The sequence below is a fragment of the Maylandia zebra genome, linkage group LG1 (assembly GCF_041146795.1).
Source record: "Maylandia zebra isolate NMK-2024a linkage group LG1, Mzebra_GT3a, whole genome shotgun sequence".
Classification (NCBI taxonomy): Eukaryota; Metazoa; Chordata; class Actinopteri; order Cichliformes; family Cichlidae; genus Maylandia; species Maylandia zebra.
The window spans coordinates 4,095,379-4,110,696 of NC_135167.1; the positions used below are offsets into that span (position 1 = coordinate 4,095,379).

The window sequence follows — 15,318 nt, forward strand, 5'->3', positions numbered from 1 at the left end:
TACAATTTAAAGAACGTCTTTTGGGCTTTGTCCTGATAGCTCCCCTAAAGCTATGCTAATTTTAACTATTATTTTATTTTTATTATTAATATTTTTCTGTTACTGTCAGTCATTTTCTGTTACCCCTCTGAAATGTTGTAAAGACAGTGAGACATTATCTCTGTAGTTTTTATATCAATATTTCCATTTCAACAGAGCGGTGAAAAATCTGCACAAATATAAGGACGTGAGCTGGAGGAGAAAATGAACGGTAAAATTAATAACAATAAACCCTTTTGGTCGCAAAATATGAAAAATATCATGAAAATACACATGCACAAAAACAAACAAAATGCTCCTCTACAGCAAAATAATCTTTAAAAACACAATGTTTTTTTTTCATTTCCAAATCACATCTCCAGTTATTCCAAATGACAGTGAACATCTCACTTTGCCACCTTCCTAAACGAAAATTTGAGATTGATGAGAAATAAAGGTCATTAAGTGACATGGATGAGGGCACAGTCAGAAAAGCTTTTCATCTAATTACACTTTATATTTAGGCACAAATGTAGTGATAGGAGAAAAATTGCACTAGTATAAGGTCAGTAATGATGTGCACACTGTGCAGCCCATTTCGATTTTTACAAGTACTGCATGAATGTAATAATTTATCATGTTTACTTCTGCAAAATTCTGCAAATGAGTGAAATTAAAGGGAATTTATTACTAACCTGAACATATTTCTAAACAACTAAAAACAACCTGCTAAAGTTCGTATGCTGCTACATTAGGACACTCAGCAACAAGATTTTGTGAGTGTCATAATGAAACTGTGAAGGTTGAACAATTTGTTGCATTTTGAAGTTAATTTTCAACATGATCAGTAATCTCAGTGTACTTAATATTGTAAACTACAGACTATACAACACTGCAGATTGAAATCCCAGCAGTGTAATGATCCCATATGAGGAGCATTGCAATGGTCTACCTTTCGTAGACCATTGCAATGACAGCTGGGATGAGGTAGGAAAAGAAGATTAAAAACAAAGCAGAGGAAAACAACTCACCTGTAGCCATGCTGAGTGTCCACGCACACTCCACCGTTGTAGCAGGGGTTTCTGGGATATGTGGCACAAGGCTGATGGGACTGTTCTCTGCCTGGGCAGGAGCACACCGCTGTGGATTCAACTGTCACAGACACAAGACTCATAGTCCCACAATCCACCACTGTGGGCGTGTCCCGCACGTTCAAAGTGTTGGAGCAGCCACCTGTCCCGCCACACTCGGAGCTGGGACACTCATCCACCCGGACCTGGAACACGCTGACCTGCAGGAAAGACTGGAGCTGGATGGAAAGAGAAAAAGAGAGCACTTATCAGGCAGACTGTCATGTCACGGTAAAGATAAGATAAGATAAGATAAGATAGAACTTTATTAATCCCTCGGGTGGGTTCCTCTGGGAAATTCGATTTCCAAAAAAGCACAGCACCGACAGAAGTTACAGAGTTATACACACACACATATATATAAATACAGAGACAATATAAATAAAATATACAAAGGGGATAAATAGAATAAATAGGAATAAAAATAAAAATACAAGTGAATTGCACATTTCAAGTATTGAGTCTATTGCACCGTTGACTATTTACAAAAGTATTGCACAAAAGGTATTGCACAGTGAGGTGAAGAGGCACTACAGCTTAGTTGTTCCCCCCTCCTTTGTCCTCCTGTTTCCCCTCCCTCTCCCCTCCAGGGAGGAGTTAAACAGTTTGATGGCGTGTGGGACAAAGGAGTTTTTAAGTCTGTTAGTTCTTGTCTTTGGGAGAAGCAACCTGTCACTGAACAGACTCTTCTGGTTGTTAATGGCCGTGTGCAGAGGATGCCCAGCATTGTCCATAATGTCCATCAGTTTCTTTAATGTCCTTTTCTCTGCCACTGTCACCAGAGTGTCCAGCTTCATGCCGACCACAGAGCTAGCCCTCCTGATCAGTTTCTCCAGCCTGGATGAGTCCTTCTTTAAAAGCACAGGGTAAAATTTTAGTCGAACTTTTATCTCTCCAAGCACAGCAGGCATCGTAATGGTATGGATTTTTTTTGGACATCTACTTCTGAGTCTGTAAATAGCACAACAGGGTGCATTTCCCTTTGCACAGACATGAACTGGTAGGAGATGCTTTAGAGAGGCAACAAAACCTCACCCACTTCCCGCACATAAACAGTGCCGACTGGGCTGAATCAATGGACAAAGACGAGTAACATGGACCTTTGTCTGGTAATGAACCCAGACCTCTGCACTTTGCCATCTACGATGTAACACAAAAACATTAACAGCTACATACTGAAACACCACTTGGTCTCTTTAATAGTTCCTCACAGAATATGCCTACTTTTCTGAGAATATGCTTGCACTTTCTGCACACCCATCCAAGCGCTTAAATTGTATGGTAAGTACTGACAGTGTTGACAGCTTTCACAATGAAGCAGCTGCAGCCACGATCACATCAGTCACACTCAAGAATAACATGTGGCTGAGGTCAGGTTTGACTAAATCCTTTGAGTGTGTGTGTGGGATAATGTTGGCCTGACTTTTGTATAAAGTGAGCTATTTATAATTTGAAGTAAAGTTTAAAGTTAGTTTGACAAACTTTAGCTCTCAGTACAACTTACTATTATGTAGGTGAGAAGTAATTAAAGTAATTACACGGGTAAATGTAACCCAAGTTTAGTCGTTAGATGTCAGCCCAAATCGGGAAGCAAAATCTGTGTAACACCAGATGAGTGAAGGGGTCTCATACATTCAGCTGCACCCTGATTACCTGATAATCTACTTTGATTGACAGCTAGATGTATTTGTGGAGCTGTGTGCCAATTTAAATAAAAAACATCAAGAATGTAAAAACTGATTTCCTTGGAAACAGATGAGTAAAATTAAGCTTATCTGTTATGCCACGCTGGCTGCAAATCCCTCGACTTGCAAGAGAAAATGAACTGATTCCAAACCAGCTTTAACGTTAAAGTGTTTGGACTCTTTTGCCATAACCGATCGAATTATGCTGCAGCCTGTGTACCCGTTAAAGTATTTCAATGTGTATTATGTTTACTGTCTAGACCAAAAAGTCCTGATTGAATCTTTTCAGTGAAATAATTGTAGTTATATATAATTTTCTGATCAAGTTATTTTTTTCATTTTCATGTAGATGTAAGTTGGACATCTGATGTCTGACTGGATGCACAACCAGTTGGGAACAATGTTGATAAGAGCAAACTCGGTGTGTGAATGTGTTCGGATTACCGAAGGCTGTTCAAGTAATTGAGTTATTTTTCTGCGCTGGCTCCTGGAAAAGTGGGCTAAACGGTGATGAAGCAGAGGGGAAACTATGACTCTCCAGGTTGAGCAATTTGATAAAGTGATGTGAAAGAAAATTAAATGGAAACTGTATGTTGTTTGTATGCTTTTGGATGAGTCGACTTTCACTGGTAAAGCTGACAAAGGTCAACTGAGTTTGTGCACACATTTGTGTGCTCATGAAGAGGGGCGAGCACACACATACAGACATACTGGGGGTAGATGGTACTGAATATGAACGCGGGTCGCTTTATGCTCAATATTCCAGGCAGGCTGGACTTTAGTCAGTGTGAATCGATCGCACTGATTAACCAGGCGGTGCTGCAGGGACTGTAACTTTGATAAGGATTTTGTTTTATGGATCAGTTATACTTCTGACTGATGTCTCATAACATCTGACGTCATTAGCAGTAATGTCCTCCCATTCAAAACTCGCTTCTTTCATTTAAACTACCTGTGTCATTAATTTTTGTACTTCATAGCAACTCAGACACAAATGCTTCTCTTCATTGGTTTCTCTCATCTAATGCTGCTGAAGGTATATGCATTCTTACAGCAAATTAATTTGAAAGGAGGTTGGCTGCATGAGAGCTCAATAAAAGGGGCCTATAGATGATCACACACATATCCCATGAATCCCATTTCCTGTGCCCTTGGTCTGTGTCACTGTGCACTGTATCATGACAGACTATTAGCCAAACATGTTTGGCAACCCTATCTATCTGCCAGGAAATCATATAAGAAATGTAATTTCTATATACAAAATGTGCAAAAGCTCATTTGGTTTGCAGGAAACATTATGCAGGTTTTTTAATCAACATGAGGAAATGTTTTTAATTAACCTGTTGGCATGTAGCAAATATATTAAAGCTGAACTTATCAATGGTTCCAGTGTTGTTTTCCTCCAGGCACACTCTCAAATTTTAAGTGTACAATATCCATTTGTATGTTTATGTTGAGCGATGTGCAGCACCTTGTTAAGGCTAAATAAAAATAGCAGCCTGGCTTTAAAGGAAAACTTTCGAGTGAATATATCTGAAACACAGCATGCAACTCGGATTGAACAAAACGGCATCTGCTGTGTACTGTGTACCATTGTGACATCGTAATGGAATCCAGCAGGGGCGAACGTTTTTGAGTGTAGCTGCTAAAAAGTTCTAATTGTCTTGAATATTTGCTGGAACTGGAGGGCAAACGTCATCCTTTGCAGTAGACTGAAACGTGACCTGCATAAGAGAACTACATGTGCTGGTTTCTACAGCTTAGATGTTCAAACATTTTTACAAACGGTTAAGATGACATGGTTTGAACTTGGTGGAGAGCGGTATAAATGGAGGTGCGAGACAGAGACTGTATGTTTGTATGTATTCAGTTTAGCAAAAGTGTTTGCGACACACTGAGCACATAAATCAAATTGTGAGAGGCAGACTATGCCGCAGGGAAAGGAGAGAAAGGGGTACAATGGAGAGGGGAATGCCAGACACAGGGAGTATGAGGAGGAGTAAGATATCTGGGGATAAGGTGCTTTGCGGTGGAGTCAGAGTCATGCTGGCTGTCAGTTGGTTCTTAAAGCAGTGGGTGAGCTGAAAATAACTTTATAATAATTTTTGTCTGCTAGCGTCTTACACAGCCATGTGTGCAGGAAATCACTACATTGGTCTCGTCCTATTCAGCGGCACCAGATGGAGGGCTTTGCTCATTCTAGTATTTCTTGTTACTCTGGCACACCAACAAGGCATTTCAAAATACTCACAAAAGAAGAAGAGATTTGATGTTTCCCTCTCTCTCATCCAATATTTCTTATTTATACATAAATAAGAAATATTGCAGCGTGCGCCGATCTGTCATTCTTTTCTAAATCATTTTACTTTGAAAGACATTTATTTTAAAAGAACACTACTGTACTCTCCATTGGAGTTTGCATCCCCAGGAGCCTAAATGGCTGCACAGACATGAGCGTGCTCCATCTTTTGTATCTGGTCTCCATTGAGACATGCACTGAATTTCAAAGGCAGAACAGTGTGTATAGCAAGGAATAAAGGACCAAAGGGATCTATTGTTCCTTGGACTATTGTTCCACTGCATTAAGAAGTTCCCTCAGTCCTCTCCCCTGCCCTCGGGGCCACATTACTATAATGACAACATGAACCTTGGTATCTGAGCACCATACCGATGATTTTTTTTAAAAAGTCAAAAACCAGTGTAGTATCATTAGCAGTCAAGTAGAGCGTGATGGATTGAAAACACTGACGGATAACTTCCATTATGGAGGTAGAGCAAGCAGAAATAGAGAGGGTATAAAGACTTTTTTTTTTTTAAAAACCCTCCTACTTCTGAGGCATTACAGGAGAATTGAGAACATTAATAATAAGAACTGCTTCATCTTCTACACCCCCCCTCCTTTCCCTCTTTCTTTCTCATCCAGCTCCACCCCCTCACAATCTCCCCCACCCTCCCCAATCTCTCCGACTCTCGTTCATCCTCTCTCGCCACGCTTCACATCTCATTCTGATCAATGTCTTCTCCAGAGAACCTGGCTGAATTCAGATGAAAAGCTCCGCGCTCTCCTCACAAATCACACCTGAAAGCCCCGGCTACCTCACCACTTACACATCTTTCTCTCCCTCTCTGCTTTCCTCATCCTGGAAACTTATTAGTACACTTGCAAATCTTTCCATCCTTTGATAGTCACGTGAAACAACAAGAGGTTAACTGAAAAGAACGTGGCTGAGGGCTGAGTGTGGCGAATGACCTGAGCTGACCACCGGGACCACAGCTGGATTCTCACGGTTTTCTCCCTGACAGACACACACATGCAAATCCAAACTAGCTCATCTTTCCCTCCGAGGACACCAGTTCAGCTCTCTGTGCTGTGAAATGCATACAATTCAACGTCTATGGTTCAGGCTCTCTCAAACACACACATGCACACACACAGGTCCCCTACTTCCATTCAGACTTCTGAAACGTGAAATGAGGTCTGACTGAAGCCAGCGACCAGGGGGCATTAGTGTGATATAGTAAAATGTTTGTTTTTTACCAACTCCTTTTCTGCAGTGGTGGAATGCATTTTTTTAATACAACCTTTCCTTTCTATAAATGTAATTTAGAAATACAATATACGATTAAATACAGAAATATAACTGTACACAACAAAGTACAGCTCTGATTCCTTTTCTCTTTTTGTTGTTTCCCCCCTCTTCCTCTCTTTTGTGCAATAGCCAGAGTACTGAATTACAAGCATACTACACACTGTGTATTTCTGTTAGAGTCAAATTAAGCTGGATTTAAATGGATTTTCCATACTCATGGACCATGAAGTATAATATATTTTCTTTTCCTGGTTGGCCCAGAAATAATCCAGTACAACGGTCAAAATCAGGTCTCACCTTCCCGTGTCCCACATACCAGAAATGATTTGAATTCTTACACAAGGCTGAGGTAAAACTTTGGACACCATAAATGGCATCACACAAAAAAGGGTTTTAAACCAGAAGTGGATTGTTTGGATAAATATACTCATCTCCGGTGTTACAAACTGGGAAGGCTGATGCAGCAAGTCAAGTCCTAGTGCTGAACTGTTTAAAATGTACATGTGTATATCCAACACACTGACATGCTGTTCAGTACATTAGTACGGGAGGCCAAATGCAACATAATTATGCATGTTTATTTGGTTCAAAAGGCTAAGATAGGGTTGAGTATAAGCAAAATAAAATGGAATGCAATAACATTCAGGACTGAACTCTCTCTCTCATGAAATCATGTTTATAGAAATGTCAAACAAGAGGACAAGATGACCTTGAGCTCAGGAAAGCAACATCTGTTCTAAATGAACCACTAACAACATTTTTGTATCATTTTTTCTATTTAAATTAACGAGATAGTTTAAAGTAAGGACATAAACCTCATTCTAGAAACATACAGCCTGACCATTAAAAACACTACATTCCCTTTTCATTTCCTTTTCATGTAAATAAGCACAAGTGTAATCACGAAGCTCACCGCCCGTTCACAAAGCAGATGACGAACAACCTGAGATGATGGCTCAGCGGCTTTTCCACATTCAGTCAGTCTACTTCAATCACGCGTGCTTTACAATTTACAGATCACAGTGAAACAAACAAAGACAAAAATACGCTTACGGGCAAAGCATTTTAGAACAAAACAACAGCATTTCTTTCTGATTCACACAAACAGTGGAGATTTAGCATAATGCTTTGCAACATCCCAGCATTTAAAGGCACAATAAAAGGTTTTCACAGGACTCGATGTGGTGTGTGAGAAATTAAATACACCTTTCCCCTCTTCTATATGTGGACAGGTATCAGCCTAATCAAATGTAGCTTAATAGGTAATTGTGAATAAGTGTGACCACTTTTATAAAAACAGAAGTCTTTCCAGGAGTGGACGTTCCAATGAATTCACCCCGAGCTCCGACCATGCAACACTAAGCAAGCAGTAAAGCGAAGCTGCTAAACAAGAGTGAGCCAAAATACCTCCACAATGATGTGGATGTGGTATGGGACTACTTTTATAAATAAAGGTTAAATTAAAAATGATCATGAAGGAAAGATGGCAACCACACAACCACATTTATGACATTAGTGAGTTTAATAGAAACATGTAACTAAATAATAGCTTCTCGCAATTAGCAAGTGTTGCCCTCTTTACTGAGACAAAGATATATGATGTTTCAGGAAGCCACTATATAGAAATCAAATGCCTATAGAAAGGTTAACTCCAGTATTTAGCTGTAACTTCTTCACAGTCCATGTGATCAGTACACTTAATGCTGAATGTGACCAAGTTAAAATCACAGTTGAAAAGCAATCTGCTGGAGAAAAGTGCAAACACTGAACGCCCTTTTGAGAAACACGCAAGATGTGATCACACCCCGAGGTGTTTTCACACCTGCTGCGCACAGAGTGGTTAAATTAAACTCTACATTGTTTACAGCAGATCTGGTTCATTTGGATACACGAGAACGGTTCGACCAAACACTTGTGTTGTATTACCAGCTGATTCCAGCCTAAAAATTTGTTCTCGAATCAGGTCCATGTCAGACTCAGTGCTGGCACTTGCACAACAGTTTCATGGGCTTTTTGCTTTCAATCTTGATTTCCTTAAGGTTTCAAAAAATATATGAACTGTTTTCTTAAACTATTAAAGGCAAATTTTGACATGAACAGACTGAGTGAAATCTCAGCATGCCACTGTCAATCAGACAATCAGGAGCTAAGTAAAACTGCTAATCACCTCATGAACCTTGTAATGGAGCCTAGTGATAAGGCCAAATATTACTTAATATTCTCTGCTTTTTGTTTTTCAGGCTTCTTCCCACAGTCCAAAGACATGCATGTTAATTTAATGGGTGATTCTGAATCGGCTGTGGGTGTGAACGTGAGCTTGAATGATTGTCCGTCTTCCTGTGTTAGCCCTCTGATAGACTGTAGCCCACCTCTCACCCTTTGACAGCTGTGACAGCCTCTGGTCCCCCAGCGACCCTGAATTGGATAAGCAGTTAAGAATGGATGGATTACATAGCACCAACTACCCTCAACAATCTTTTCAGGGAAGAATACACCGTAAGCTCAATACCTTGCAAAAATATGACAACGAAGAAGAAGAAAACCTGTCAAGGATATAACAATCTAATAACTCATTTCTTTGTGAAAACTCCACTGGAAACCTTTTAAGTTCTAGGGAGAACCTTAGACTCAGATACCAAATGACAATACCAAATAAAAAAAGGTAACAAACAGCTTCATGTCTGATTTTTATGAAGTAAGACAGGACTATGTGTCATCCACATAGCCCTGAGAATGTTGTTGGATTGGATGGTTGTGGAGATGAAGGTTGGTTCAAATATTTCATCTCTGCTATTGAAATCATTTTTTAATTATTATGTCATCAAAACAAAACGTATCAGACACCTTTTTAAAGCATCACTCAGTACAGCTACTCTGTTCGAGTCACCACTCTGTCACTTACTAGTGTGTTGAATAACACAAGCTTTCTGAGCATGTGAACTGCAGAATCTGTTCAAATGCATTTAATATTGGACTGCTAATTATAGCACTGCTTTATGAATCACTGCTGCTTATATCTGTCAGGGAGTGATTGGACTAAACTATAAATTATTAAAAGCAGCAAAGCTTTCATGAACAACAGCAGCCTAAGTTGTTGCTTATAAACAATATGCATGTATTGATTCATAGTTTTGAAAGGGAACGTGTGTTGTTGAGCTACAGCAACTGGGTGGAACCAGATTACATTTTTTAATGGTGCTTTAGTGGGTAAAAACGTATAACCAACAGGTCACTCATGGGAGGAACCAAATGTTAACTTCACTCAGCATTTTAAATCATATGTCTAACTAATGCCCAACAGATGCTGCCACACCATTTGTATCATCAGCCTTGTCACATATTTATTTCCAGGCTAATGTATGATAAATAAAAAGGGCATCAATTTTATAACCCTGCACTTACAAAAACTGCCAGTCAAAAACATCCTTTACAGACGTGTTGTGCAAAAGAAATTAAGTTGAAGAGTTTGGATGTCAAGGCTGGTGTCTTTCCCTACGAGGTTCGCTTTCACTTTAATGAGACATGATGTAGATGAAAATGACTAAATCCATCAATTTCTCAGACACTTTTGATGCTCACTTGGCTGTGCCAGCCTGTTTTCTTGTCATGCACAACCACTAATGTGCTGCAGAGTAAATAAATGAAGTTGTCAGTACAAATGAGCATCTGTTTTTACTTGTTACTTGGTTAAGTTTATTTGTGCCAAAAATCGAGATTTCTTTTGCTAGAGAGACCTGAACAAATTACATCAACGCAGACTCAAGAAAATTCATTTACTTAAAACTGTTATTTCCGCTCCACACAAAACCCACCTTAACTTAAATAGGGAGAAATATTTTCAGCTTTCACAATATTTAGGTGTATAGCAGAAACCAGTATTCCCCAGTTATCAGTCTTGATGAGAGTCCAAACTCTCCCTTTATTGGATAATTGCCTCTGACCTCAACTAAGAAAGTTGAATATCTGAACTGATTAGTGAGCATCTGTGTTCTAATAAATAAAAACACAGATATACTGCTGCCAATTAAGACCATTCGTCTTTTTCATTTAACAGGTCGGGGTGATAGTAATTAATCAAAATGCACCATATTGGACAGTATTCAGTCATTTAAAGGCAGTGCAAGCATAAAGATTAATTTCTTTATCTTTCTGTCTCTAAAATAAGCAAGCATAATAATTTTTTCACAGTTTACTATTTTTGTAATGTTGTCCAATATAGATAGGATTGTGAACATTGTGGCGCTTAGTCTTTAAAAGGGTTCATTAAAAATGTGCAAAATGAAAAAAAAAAAAGCCCAAATATTATGGACTCAACTGGAGGTGTGCTGCCCTGAAAAGCAGCTTTCATTTGGGGGAGTACAGTTTTGTGGTGGAGTCAACACATATACAAAGATATCATCAGCATAAAAATCAGGATTATAAAAATGAATATTACCTATGTACAGACTATCAGTGGGTTAATAATGGTTATGAGGAATTTATGATTGGAACCAGCTGTAGGCAGAAAATCATAACCCACAGAAAGCAGCTTATTTCACTTAAACTGTATGTGGGAAATACAGACAACTGCTGCACTGGGGCTTTTTTTTTGTAGGTCAATTGGCCTGTCAGGGCTGCAAAGTGGAGTTGTTTTCAAGCAATAGAGATCACAGCAGAAAGCAGTATTTGGTGAATATTACTGCTGCATGTCAGCACCACCTACACTGCTGTGGAAGCAGGTGAGACAGGTTTCCCCCATTTATGACAGCTTATTGTTTACAGACAACAACTAGCAGTTTCGATAGGTAGCCTGATGAGCATCACCAAGTCAGAATACACTGTGCTTTCTCTCAGCACCTACGTGGCCATCAAGCAGCAATGTTATCATTTTGCTTCCTGGATTGGCAGCTGCTGTACCGTGACAGGTCCTTCTGTCTCAGGGGCACAGTGTGTGCTACAGGTGTCAAATGACACAGCTGTACACAACACAGCCACACTCTGGCATTTGATGGGTCAGGGGAGGGAAAACCACAGTCAGGTATAGTTATAGAGGCATAGAAAATAAACTATATGTTTTTCTCTCAAAAAGGCTTTGAGCATAGAAATCAGGTCAAATTTGTTTTTCCAAAGCAGGAGACAAGTGTGCCGACTTCGGTGATGCTTTAAATACATTTTGTGTAAAGTCTCTCCAGTTAAACCGCCAGCAAGGTGGAAACATACAAAAGTACAGAAAATTATGTGTGTTTTTGAACTGGGTGTGTCAGTTATGCTGGCATTTTGGAAATGAATAAGAAGTCAGTGCTAATTAGGGCTAATTAGCTAACATTTGCTAGCTATCTAATGTTGACCTGGATATATTTCCAGTTCCAGGCACAGTAAGAATACTAGGTCTAAGCAGTGATATTTTGGTTATCTTAACACAATATGTTATTATATAAACCTAATCTAAAATAAACCCGATGACAGATCAGTGGTGTGGAGATCTGGTGACAGCACCTGTGTGACAGGCTTAGGGGGAGTGTTTTATATGCAGTACTGTACTTTAGGTAGCTGGTTGTTTTGTTAGTCACCATCTGCGGCTCCGGGTGAATTCATCTGACAAATCTGACACACCACTTGTTTTATCTCTGCTGCAGTTAGGTTGGTTGGTTGGTTGGTTTCTTTGTATTGTCTAGAATTGTGACTGTCAGGCCTGCATCATGCATCCAGCAAACTGAGAAAACGTCACAGATTTTGACTGCTAACTGATATGTTAGATTTTAATGTAGACATCAACCAAAACACTGCCAGAGGCAAAACTTGTGCTTGCAACCAACAACTGCAACCATACAGTGAGAGAGCACGACCCAATTTTGGGAGGCTTACTCACGTGCATGTGAGATGTCAGAGTGTCTTACCCTATAAGTGGCGTTGCAGTGCACTTGCTCACTGACGTACACTTGGTTAGATTACTTGAGCGTCATTCGAGAGGTTGTGTTGTCAACAGATCGGCCAATAATCAGGTTGAGTGGCCTTTATTATGAGAAAACTGAGTGTCAGTGTTGAGAAAAGCCTAAAATAGACAAAGAATAACCTACCTTTTGCTTGTGAGCGGCCAGGTAACCATGCATTTTCTCGGGCTGAAGGAAAGATGGGCCACTATGCACAGCAAAGCGAACATCCAGCATTCGCTCCTTCACGTCCATGAGGCTAAAGATGTTGACATCATCAGGTGGGACCGAGAGCATCTCAGACAGGAAGTCCACCAGCAGCTCGTAGCGGCTCCGCTGCTTCCCCCTCAGTTCAATGAACTCCTTCGCTGTGATGTCTGAGCAATACATACATACACACACACACAGAGAATTGGAACTGTAAGTGGCCTCATTATTTCCGCCCCTGCTCAAGGATAAATCCAATTATTTTCAAACTGCTAAAGTAAAAAATAGTCCACAACACTCCAGACTAGAGCTATGATGATAAATTATTTCAAAAGGCTTACTGTATCTGATAAAATCACTTGTTTGTAAGTTATTTTGCGTCTGTTTTCCTGTGTGTTTGTTTCAGTGTGCCTACAGTATGTTTGTTGGTGAAGAAAGTGCTCAGGAGTTTGATTTCAGTTCCTCTCAATAAACGTATTTGCTGATTTTGTATTCGGTTCTAATCATAAAATGCTGTGAACCTTTGAGGGAAAAATGTTACTCTTCTTTTGCTTCTCAGTGCCAGTCTGATTCCAGTTGTTCAAAATGTAAAAATTACCCCAAAGACTCGTACAAATGTTCAAAGACTGGACAGGCGATCCTAGCTGACAGACGTTTAGTCTGTCAGGTAGGAGCATTAACCTGGCCAACACAGTGAATATCTGGGCAGCAGTAACCAAATCTCTGGCAGTAGATGGCCCTGCAACTCCCATGAGACACCACTTATCATCAGATTTTGGATCAAAACAATCATGAATAATAACCAGAAGCTGGCACTGTGTATATGCAAATAATTGAAGGAGTGGCACGGACAATTTTGCCTTTATAGAGATTAAATGAGCACCACATTTAAAGCTTCCCATACAGCACCATAATTGGGAAAGTTGAAGTTAAAATTATTTTCTTTTTAATGTTAACACCCAGGTGTTGTTGTACGCACCTGCAAAAAGCAGTCAGCATTAGTCAGTGAGAAGTCAGCAGAGTACCAATGTTATCCAACAGTACAGAATAAAATTATCTCTGCAGAATTTTCAGGAATTCACTGCGACTAATTGATAATGGATGGAAAGAACAACAAATGCAGTAGAAAGTCAAGAAATAATTCGACACACAGACTAAAAAAAGCCCAGATTGGTATCAGTTTAGCTTGTTCCAACCAGCCTTAACAGCCAAATCATATCCACAGCCAAACAAACCAGCAGACGAACAAAGGCAACTTTATGGATTAGTTCTTATATAGCGCTTTTCTACTCTGTTTGAGCCTCATTCACCTATTCATACAAGCACTTCTACACTTCAGTGCACTCTATCAAACATTCACATATATTATTCACAATCCAGTGAACCTTCAACATTCAAAATGAGACCAAGAAAGTAACAGCTAAAATATGACTTACAAAATATACTTTGGCAGCCAGTGTGCAGCCAATTAAAGTCTGTGTGTAGAAAAACACTGGATATTGATAACAGACAATACACAAATTAATACAGAGCTAGAATATGCAAAATATACTTTTTGAAGATTATGGACAGATCCTATGTGTCAGGACTGAAATCAACAAAATGAAATCTTGTGTTAAATAATTTGAATTTTTGCTCCACTGAGCTAAACTCTAACTCAGATCCATGTTCATACCAATGTTCTATTCAAAATATGGACAGTTTTTATGCATCTAGACACTTGTGATGTTTTATAAAGTAATGACCTCATCCTGTACGTAGAGAAAGAGCAGATCAACAATGAACAATGATGGGAATGATGAGGTTCATGGAGCCCACAGGTTTAAAGGATGCTGCAAATGCCTGAGAAACACAGCTTAGACAGCTTGGATGAAATAAAGGAGCAAAAGAGTCAGAGAGATAGCTCCGTGTGGCACTCCTGCTGGGTAGATAACAACTTTCTGTTCTCTTTTTGAACTTTTTTTTTTCCATTCATCAAGTGAAATCAGACCGTCCAATCAATCACGTCTCTTTTTCACACACACAGCATAAGTGCAACAGAGTGTAATGTCCATATTTAGCTATGTAGTCACATGACATGAGAGAAATGAAACCTAAACAAACAAATTATGGCATTCAACAATCCTAACAACACTCATTATTACAGAGACAGGTAACAATATGTGTCACTCACAGCAGAGACGAGCACAAAGTAGTGGTAGCGCCAAAAACAGAAGAGGAAAAAAAATATTCTCAAATGAGGAAACAAGAGACAACTGGGACCCATTTTATTGAGAATATATCCAGTTTTAGTTGTTATCTCGTAGTATGCTGTCCATGTAGCAAACCTTCTTAACCTTCTCCCTCCATCGATCCACTGTGGGAGGCTGCGGCCGCATCCATGAGGTTGTGATCATCTTCTTATCAACTAATAAAAAAGACTCTCAGTAGGAATATCCTATTGTCGCCTTTTAATCCTTCTGGCAGTTGGCCCATTATATACAGAGTAAGATGGTTTAAGGACACTTCTCTTTATGAATTCATTTTGTATATGTTGGCAGTAGTCTGATAGTTTGTGTGTGTTCTCTTACCAAGCCACAGTCCCTCCACCACTGACCTGAGATGTTCACAAATTTTGATGTGACAAGGGCTTGGAGCGGGTGGGGGGTGTTAATGGTAACAAATTGCTTCATATTTTAATGGCACGGCATGCAGCTTGTCCCATTTTTTGCCTTTCTCTACAGCTGAAAAATAATGTGGTGGACGATCATATTTATTATATTTGTGCTGAAGCTGCTCA

General features: G+C 39.5%; 1 protein-coding gene across 1 annotated transcript in view; it reads right to left on the minus strand.

Annotated features, from left to right (window-relative positions):
- The window catches only part of LOC101467318 (neural-cadherin), a 344,359-nt gene that overhangs the window by 119,879 nt on the left and 209,162 nt on the right, over window positions 1-15,318 (minus strand). Inside the window, exons 25-26 of the mRNA XM_076888121.1 lie at window positions 12,480-12,709; window positions 1,050-1,327 (exon numbers count right to left, since the gene is read on the minus strand). Of these exons, the coding sequence (XP_076744236.1) occupies window positions 1,050-1,327; window positions 12,480-12,709 (508 nt within the window). The remainder of the gene's footprint in view (window positions 1-1,049; window positions 1,328-12,479; window positions 12,710-15,318) is intronic.